Here is a 9,827-nt window from a genome sequence, read left to right as displayed (position 1 = left end):
GTACGTTGTGTGCAGACTGCAGTACTGTTATTGTACGTTGTGCAGACTTCAGTACTGTATTTGTACGTTGTGCAGACTGCAGTACTGTTATTGTACGTTGAGCAGACTTCAGTACTGTTATTGTACGTTGTGCAGACTTCAGTACTGTTATGTCGTTGCGCACGAGCTTCAGTACTGTTATTGTACGTTGGCAGACTTCAGTACGGTTATTGTACGTTGTCGCAGACTGCAGTCCTGCTTATGTACGTTGCGCAGACTGCAGTACTGTTATTGTACGTTGTGCAGACTTCAGTACTGTTATTGTACGTTGTGCAGACTTGCAGCTAGCTGTTATTTGTACGTTTGCGCAGACTGCAGTCGCTACTGTTATTGAGTACGTTTGTGCAGACTTCAGTACTGTTAGTGTACGTTGCGCAGACTGCAGTCCTCTACGTTGTGCAGACTGCTCCTCTACGTTGTGCAGACTGCAGTCTCTATCTACGTTGTGCAGACTGCAGTCCTCTACGTTGCAGACTGCAGTCCTCTACGTTGTGCAGACTGCAGTCCTCTACGTTGTGCAGACTGCAGTCCTCTACGTTGTGCAGACTGCAGTCATTAACGTTGTCAGACTGCATTCCTCTCACTTGTGCAGACTGCAGTCCTCTACGTTGTGCAGACTGCAGTCCTCTACGTTGTGCAGACTGCAGTCCTCTACGTTGTGCAGACTGCAGTCCTGTACGTTGTGCAGACTTCAGTACTGTTATTGTACGTTGTGCAGACTGCAGTCCTCTACGTTGTGCAGACTGCAGTCCTCTACATTGTGCAGACTGCAGTCCTCTACGTTGTGCAGACTGCAGTCCTCTACGTTGTGCAGACTGCAGTCCTGTACGTTGTGCAGACTTCAGTACTGTTATTGTACGTTGTGCAGACTGCAGTCCTCTACGTTGTGCAGACTGCAGTCCTCTACGTTGTGCAGACTGCAGTCCTCTACGTTGTGCAGACTGCAGTCCTCTATGTTGTGCAGACTGCAGTCCTCTATGTTGTGCAGACTGCAGTCCTCTATGTTGTGCAGACTGCAGTCCTCTATGTTGTGCAGACTTCAGTACTGTTATTGTACGTTGTGCAGACTGCAGTCCTCTACGTTGTGCAGACTGCAGTCCTCTACGTTGTGCAGACTGCAGTCCTCTACGTTGTGCAGACTGCAGTCCTCTATGTTGTGCAGACTGCAGTCCTCTACGTTGTGCAGACTGCAGTCCTCTATGTTGTGCAGACTGCAGTCCTCTATGTTGTGCAGACTGCAGTCCTCTACGTTGTGCAGACTGCAGTCCTCTACGTTGTGCAGACTGCAGTCCTCTACGTTGTGCAGACTGCAGTCCTCTACGTTGTGCAGACTGCAGTCCTCTATGTTGTGCAGACTGCAGTACTGTTATTGTACGTTGCGCAGACTTCAGTGCTGTTATTGTACGTTGCGCAGACTGCAGTGCTGTTATTGTACGTTGCGCAGACTGCAGTACTGTTATTGTACGTTGTGCAGACTTCAGTACTGTTATTGTACGTTGTGCAGACTGCAGTCCTCTACGTTGTGCAGACTGCAGTCCTCTACGTTGTGCAGACTGCAGTCCTGTACGTTGTGCAGACTTCAGTACTGTTATTGTACGTTGTGCAGACTGCAGTCCTCTACGTTGTGCAGACTGCAGTCCTCTACGTTGTGCAGACTGCAGTCCTCTACGTTGTGCAGACTGCAGTCCTCTACGTTGTGCAGACTGCAGTCCTCTACGTTGTGCAGACTGCAGTCCTCTACGTTGTGCAGACTGCAGTCCTCTACGTTGTGCAGACTGCAGTCCTCTACGTTGTGCAGACTGCAGTCCTCTACGTTGTGCAGACTGCAGTCCTCTACGTTGTGCAGACTGCAGTCCTCTACGTTGTGCAGACTGCAGTCCTGTACGTTGTGCAGACTGCAGTCCTGTACGTTGTGCAGACTTCAGTACTGTTATTGTACGTTGCGCAGACTGCAGTCCTCTACGTTGTGCAGACTGCAGTCCTGTACGTTGTGCAGACTGCAGTCCTGTACGTTGTGCAGACTTCAGTACTGTTATTGTACGTTGTGCAGACTGCAGTCCTCTATGTTGTGCAGACTGCAGTCCTCTACGTTGTGCAGACTGCAGTCCTCTACGTTGTGCAGACTGCAGTCCTCTACGTTGTGCAGACTGCAGTCCTCTACGTTGTGCAGACTGCAGTCCTCTACGTTGTGCAGACTGCAGTCCTCTACGTTGTGCAGACTGCAGTCCTCTATGTTGTGCAGACTGCAGTCCTCTACGTTGTGCAGACTGCAGTCCTCTACGTTGTGCAGACTGCAGTCCTCTACGTTGTGCAGACTGCAGTCCTCTACGTTGTGCAGACTGCAGTCCTCTACGTTGTGCAGACTGCAGTCCTCTACTGTTGTGCAGACTGCAGTCCTCTACGTTGTGCAGACTGCAGTCCTCAATGTTGTGCAGACTGCAGTCCTCTACGTTGTGCAGACTGCAGTCCTCTACGTTGTGCAGACTGCAGTCCTCTACGTTGTGCAGACTGCAGTCCTCTACGTTGTGCAGACTGCAGTCCTCTACGTTGTGCAGACTGCAGTCCTCTATGTTGTGCAGACTGCAGTACTGTTATTGTACGTTGCGCAGACTTCAGTACTGTTATTGTACGTTGTGCAGACTGCAGTCCTCTATGTTGTGCAGACTGCAGTACTGTTATTGTACGTTGTGCAGACTTCAGTACTGTTATTGTACGTTGCGCAGACTTCAGTGCTGTTATTGTACGTTGTGCAGACTGCAGTACTGTTATTGTACGTTGCGCAGACTTCAGTACTGTTATTGTACGTTGTGCAGACTTCAGTACTGTTATTGTACGTTGTGCAGACTTCAGTACTGTTATTGTACGTTGTGCAGACTTCAGTACTGTTATTGTACGTTGTGCAGACTTCAGTACTGTTATTGTACGTTGCGCAGACTTCAGTACTGTTATTGTACGTTGTGCAGACTGCAGTACTGTTATTGTACGTTGCGCAGACTTCAGTACTGTTATTGTACGTTGCGCAGACTGCAGTCCTCTACGTTGTGCAGACTGCAGTCCTGTACGTTGTGCAGACTGCAGTCCTGTACGTTGTGCAGACTTCAGTACTGTTATTGTACGTTGTGCAGACTGCAGTCCTCTATGTTGTGCAGACTGCAGTCCTCTACGTTGTGCAGACTGCAGTCCTCTACGTTGTGCAGACTGCAGTCCTCTACGTTGTGCAGACTGCAGTCCTCTACGTTGTGCAGACTGCAGTCCTCTACGTTGTGCAGACTGCAGTCCTCTACGTTGTGCAGACTGCAGTCCTCTATGTTGTGCAGACTGCAGTCCTCTACGTTGTGCAGACTGCAGTCCTCTACGTTGTGCAGACTGCAGTCCTCTACGTTGTGCAGACTGCAGTCCTCTACGTTGTGCAGACTGCAGTCCTCTACGTTGTGCAGACTGCAGTCCTCTACGTTGTGCAGACTGCAGTCCTCTACGTTGTGCAGACTGCAGTCCTCAATGTTGTGCAGACTGCAGTCCTCTACGTTGTGCAGACTGCAGTCCTCTACGTTGTGCAGACTGCAGTCCTCTACGTTGTGCAGACTGCAGTCCTCTACGTTGTGCAGACTGCAGTCCTCTACGTTGTGCAGACTGCAGTCCTCTATGTTGTGCAGACTGCAGTACTGTTATTGTACGTTGCGCAGACTTCAGTACTGTTATTGTACGTTGTGCAGACTGCAGTCCTCTATGTTGTGCAGACTGCAGTACTGTTATTGTACGTTGTGCAGACTTCAGTACTGTTATTGTACGTTGCGCAGACTTCAGTGCTGTTATTGTACGTTGTGCAGACTGCAGTACTGTTATTGTACGTTGCGCAGACTTCAGTACTGTTATTGTACGTTGTGCAGACTTCAGTACTGTTATTGTACGTTGTGCAGACTTCAGTACTGTTATTGTACGTTGTGCAGACTTCAGTACTGTTATTGTACGTTGTGCAGACTTCAGTACTGTTATTGTACGTTGCGCAGACTTCAGTACTGTTATTGTACGTTGTGCAGACTGCAGTACTGTTATTGTACGTTGCGCAGACTTCAGTACTGTTATTGTACGTTGCGCAGACTTCAGTACTGTTATTGTACGTTGCGCAGACTTCAGTACTGTTATTGTACGTTGCGCAGACTTCAGTACTGTTATTGTACGTTGCGTAGACTTCAGTACTGTTATTGTACGTTGCGCAGACTTCAGGACTGTTATTGTACGTTGCGCAGACTTCAGTACTGTTATTGTACGTTGCGCAGACTTCAGTGCTGTTATTGTACGTTGCGCAGACTTCAGTGCTGTTATTGTACGTTGCGCAGACTTCAGTGCTGTTATTGTACGTTGCGCAGACTTCAGTACTGTTATTGTACGTTGCGCAGACTTCAGTACTGTTATTGTACGTTGTGCAGACTGCAGTCCTATGGTTGCATTACTTTGCCATAAATGGCATTCTGTTGCTGATGTAGACTGACTTGGTTTATGGTCTTATGGCCTCAGTTTGAAAAGCTCTTGCATTTTCCCTCTCAAGCTCCTCTTTCTACTCCTCCTTTCCTCTCTGGTAAACTTCCAACTCTCCACCCAGCATCACCCCAGCCTTTCATCTCAACCCCACCCCTTTTCTCATCTCAACCCCACCCCTACTCTCCGTCTTTTTCACACCTATTCTTTTTATTTACAGCTCATGCTTTAGCATCCTCTATAATAGTGTATCATTACTGTTTCTATTGCAATGCCAATATATATGCATTTATACAGTATGTACTTTCATACTTTCATCACCACTAACTTTACAGAGATCTCGCTCTCCCTCTCTCTCGTCCTCCAGTTCGTCGATCTTTGCAGCAGTGGCCTTCTACATGAAGCACCTAGGAGTGAAGTCCAGAGTAGCTGACAGTAAGAAGTCCAGAGGGTTCTTCAGGAGACCCCTTGGGAAGGTGAGTCTGTCTGTCTGGTTGGCAGCTAGCTGGACTCCACGGTCCACAGTCCATACCACACCACCATCCACTATTATTAGACTGTTCTTGTCATAATGCGCTCTCTCTTTGTCTCTCTTCCTCCATCTCAGAATAAGAAGAGTGAGGAGTCCACTAAATCTAAACCGAAGGGGGGTTTTCCCAACATCCTCAGCGCCGCCGGTGGCTGGATTGCTGGCAGCGGTACGTACCAGTAGTATCATAATATGAGATGAGATTGTACTTTATCAATACTTTATCAAAAATTAGTTTTGTCTTCCCTACATCGTTAAAAAACAATACAATACATACTGTATACACTACTAAATACATACTGTATGCACTACTAAATACATACTGCATACTGAAGGTACAGAGAAACAGAATGGATGACATATAGTATAAGCTATGTCAGGTGTTTGATTATCAATCGCCATCCAAAAGTGGGTCTACCAGAATGACCGTAGTGCCTGTATAAGCCAAAGTCTTTGTAGAATTAAAAAGAACCCGTTGTCTTGCCCTGTGTTCTTCTTTCAGCTGAGGTCAAACTTCCTAAAGTGGAGGCTGAAGGTACCACCGTCTGGCTCTTTCATCTCCTCTTCCCCACCCCTTTATCTCTAGAATGGTTTAGTCCTTACTAATCAACCCCAATGCATGTTTGCATGTACCAAATCAAACCCAGAAGGGGATCTGAGGGGAATGCCGAGTTTTTGATTTGTTGACTTGCTGTTTTGCGTCTAGGTGTAGATTATATGGCATGATCTGTATCACTGGTGTTTTGATAGATGGACTGACCACACACGCTACAGCTGGGACGAAAAAACAAACATCTGTGATTTTGCTATACAATGTTCCTGTAGATTGTTCTAAAAGTGTTATTTGGTCAACGGTAATAGCCTATGCGTTAAGTTGATTCCTGCAGAAATGTGACGTTTGGTGCAACTTTGAAATTTGATGTTTGGAGAAACGCGGATAACCATGAGAATCTGACGTGAAATTGGTAAAACTGTGAGCTCTTGTTGTACATCAAGTAGCCTAGGCCTAGCGCTGGAAAGTTGTTGTAGGATGTTAGCCTACATTTACTGATAGATGAATCAAATAGCCTACTTGTCTATATAGCAACAATATCACTAGCTTAGTGTTTTGAGTTCCCACTGCCATCTCAGTTGACTTACTTGGCACTGGAACTAAATGGTCAAAAGCCCTCCCGCTAATGTAAAGTAGCCTAACTGTCCCTTTACAACGTTTCGTTTTATTGTTGTAGGCTATGTATTGTTATCGAGCAAAATAGTTACATTCATCACATTATCGTCCATCTCGCCCAGCTCTAGCACCTACCCCAGCTCTAGCACCTCCCCCAAACATGATTTATTGCTGATTTATCATTATCGAAACAATTGGTCAATTTATCACAACATGGATTTTTGTCCATCTCGCCCAGCTCTCTCTCTCTCTCTCACACACACACACACACACACACACACACACACACACACACACACCCTGAGAATGATTAACCCTCCCCTCTCACCACAGATCCACTGATTACCCTATACTCATCCTGTCTGTCTCTGTCTGTCTGTTTCTCTCATAGTCTCTCATGGAAATGCCTCTGACTATTTTGACTCTTTTTTCCCCCCTCCTCAATGTCATCCCTTTTACCATCTATTTCTCTACCCTCTCTCTCTCTCTCAGTGGATAAAGAGAAGGTGAATCAGGAGCGTAAGGTTTCCAGCGTCCTCCCCCCCTCTCGAGGCTCTTCCGCCCCTGATGCTGCTCCTCCAGCATTAAACAGGAAGTCTGTTTCCACAGGATCCTCCCCCCATCAGGGTTTGGAGGTCAGTGAGGGCCCAGTAGTTCACATCAGTGTGACCTCCAGCCCAGACTTCTCCCACAGCGAGATAGGTAAGACTGATTGGACGGATACATGGTAGCATAGCAACACCCAACCTAACTTAGGGTGTTTTCAGTGAGGTGAATCTGAAAAGTGTGTTTCCTTTGCTCCTCTCCCAGGTCTGTTCAGCAGCCGTTCGGACCCCCATTTGGTGGCGGAGGGGGGCGAGCTGTCCCCCGCGGGGATGGCAGGGGGGCTGGCTATATGGGAGCTCCCCTCACCCAATGAACCCCCCCTGGAGGAAAACCTGGACAAAGACAGGTGAGGAAGAAATAGAGGAAGAGAGAGGTAAAAAAAATGGAGTAGATGAGATGTATAAAACCAAAGACCAACATAGACCCAACACCATTAGGTAGAGTTGAACATACAGTCAAACATTTTAAAAAGGTTAGGGGTCAGTGGCTATGCTAAGACTGAGGAAGCGTGGTAAAACTCCCTCAGTGTCTCCGTCCGTCCCTGCTGTGTACTGTGCTGCCTAGCCTACCTACCACACCTTAGCCCTGCCCTGCCAGAGCAACTCCATGTAGCGAACATCACTAAGACCTACCCAGCATTTGGAGATGGACCCTTACTGGGGTTACAGGGACCTGGTCTTCCCCTCCAGCCCCCTCCTCCCTTCTCCTCTACCCCAAATTTCTTTCTTTTGTTTACCTGTTCTCCACTTTCTTTCACTCTGTGTGTGTCCATTTTTCATGTTTGTGTTTGCTCCTCTTCCAAAGCACCACTGCTGTCTCCTTGTTTGTGCGATGCTGACTCTGCTCAGTTATTCAGAGCAAGTTAAGTGTATAATAGTTAACATTGTACTGTAGTGTGTCATCTTGTCTGTGTGTCTGCAGGCTAGACTCAAGTACCAGAGCTGGGGAAAGCTGGTATATCGTTGTTGTTATGTTGTCTGTGGTTGTGCGCCTGTCTGATTTGGGCATTCATTGTGCTATATTTGATTTGTACAGCATTGTATCTCTACATGCTTAAGTTCATTAAGTTGGCTTATACTGTGCTTCTGTTGTGCGGTCCAGCTTTAGATTTGTCTGTTGTTGGCTTTAACCCAGTCCTACTGTAATTCAAGCAGTGAGGTCTGGTTCACTTTCATGTCTGTTGCTTGCATAAGGCATCAGTGTGTGTGGTTCTATAGGGTTCCGCTATGTTCTGTTGTCCAGTCTTCACAGGGCTTCATGTGGTACCATGTTCAGGACAGCAGACGTCTTGTGTTTGTGGGCGTGCTTTGCTTTCTGTGGTTTTACAGTGCGTTCAGTGCTGTTAGCTTCCGTCCGTGTGCTGCAGCGGTTGATGGGGGGAGTTGAAGGTTTGTAGAAAGGGGGTGTGTTACTGTTGAGTGGTTGTGGTGGTTATGTAACTGTGCTGTCCCGTGTTTTTACAGACGCAAGACAAGGTGGGTTTCTACTTCTCTGCGACAGGGATACGGACATACACTGGGCCTCATTGATAACACACAGTCCATCCTGCGTTACTACACACACACACACACACACACACACACTCACTGCATGGCTAAGTATTGTTTATCCTGTACCTTGAAGTGACGTGAGTGGGCTGTGATGTTAGAGAATAATAGTCTTTGTGTGTGTGTGTGTGTGATTGAAGGGTTGATAAGCCCAATTGATTGCCATTTAACACTGCGTAATTGAAAGGCGTAATTGAAAGGCCTACACAGACACACTGAGATGTTACTAGGGACCGCTTTCTTAACTAATAGTGTTGAGGTAGATGGGCTTCCAATGTGTTTCTAATAGGGCTAGTCATTAAGCAGTAACCCAGGACTGTGTGGAGTGTCTCTATGCTCCTGAGTCTAACCATCCATTCTCTGTCACATCTCTTGTGTGCTTTTCCTTTGATCCTCTACATTCCTTTGACATCACATTGACTTCCTCTGTAATGGTTCTCCTGCTTGGATCCACTTGATCCTAATATCTCCCCTGTCTTCGTTGTTCCACTCTGTACTCTTTGGTTTGGTCTTTTGGACCATTTCCTTGTGGTTCCTGTACTCCTCACTCTGTCTGTCTCTCTACTTCCTCTCCTCCCCTGCCTTCCTCCTTATACTACCATCCTTGTATTTTCCCACCCACTGGCTCTCTTCTCGCTCTCCTCTCTCCCTTCCCTCGATGTACTCTCCTCCTCCCTCCCTCCCTCCCCAGGCGTGTGGGACGCAGTGAGAGTGCTCGTGTGGACAGACATTCCTTCCGTCGCCGTGGCTCCTCCCGGGCCAAACAGTCGCGTTCCCGTAGCGACGTGGACCTGCAAGCCGCCGCCACGGCAGCACACTCCTCCCCGACCTCTCCCCACCCCTCGTAAGGCAGACCCCCTACCCCCCTTTCTCTCATGGGGGTCGAGAGAGGAGCACAGCCACAGACGCACAGTCACTGATGGACAGGCAAACTGAGAGACTATACTAAATGATATACAGGCAGACACTGACTCACTATAGTAACTGATGGACAGGCTGACTGACTGATTATAGTAACTGATGGACGGGCTGACTGACTTACTATACTAAATGATAGACAGGCTGACTGACTATAGTAACTGATGGACAGGCTGACTGATTATAGTAACTGATGGACAGGCTGACTGACTGATTATAGTAACTGATGGACGGGCTGACTGACTTACTATACTAAATGATAGACAGGCTGACTGATTATAGTAACTGATGGACAGGCTGACTGACTGACTATAGTAACTGATGGACAGGCTGACTGATTATAGTAACTGATGGACAGGCTGACTGATTATAGTAACTGATGGACAGGCTGACTGACTATAGTAACTGATGGATGGACTGACTGACTGACTATAGTAACTGATGGACAGGCTGACTGACTGACTATAGTAACTGATGGACAGGCTGACTGACTGACTATAGTAACTGATGGACAGGCTGACTGACTGACTATAGTAAATGATGG

At 47.4% G+C, this 9,827-nt stretch overlaps 1 protein-coding gene across 3 annotated transcripts in view; it reads left to right on the top strand.

Moving 5' to 3' along the window:
• LOC120048654 (rho guanine nucleotide exchange factor 1-like) overlaps window positions 1-9,827 on the top strand; it is a 64,540-nt gene that overhangs the window by 41,109 nt on the left and 13,604 nt on the right. For 2 of the 3 annotated variants that reach the window (XM_038994761.1, XM_038994759.1), the window contains exons 9-13: window positions 4,883-4,991; window positions 5,123-5,213; window positions 5,547-5,579; window positions 6,705-6,914; window positions 7,023-7,164. In XM_038994761.1, the coding sequence (XP_038850689.1) occupies window positions 4,883-4,991; window positions 5,123-5,213; window positions 5,547-5,579; window positions 6,705-6,914; window positions 7,023-7,164 (585 nt within the window). The remainder of the gene's footprint in view (window positions 1-4,882; window positions 4,992-5,122; window positions 5,214-5,546; window positions 5,580-6,704; window positions 6,915-7,022; window positions 7,165-9,827) is intronic. The other variant, XM_038994762.1, reaches the window with a different exon arrangement.

The sequence above is a fragment of the Salvelinus namaycush genome, chromosome 5 (genome assembly GCF_016432855.1).
Source record: "Salvelinus namaycush isolate Seneca chromosome 5, SaNama_1.0, whole genome shotgun sequence".
NCBI lineage: Eukaryota > Metazoa > Chordata > Actinopteri > Salmoniformes > Salmonidae > Salvelinus > Salvelinus namaycush.
Note: the sequence above shows the minus strand (reverse complement) of the source record. Positions and strands in the feature narration are given on the sequence as shown.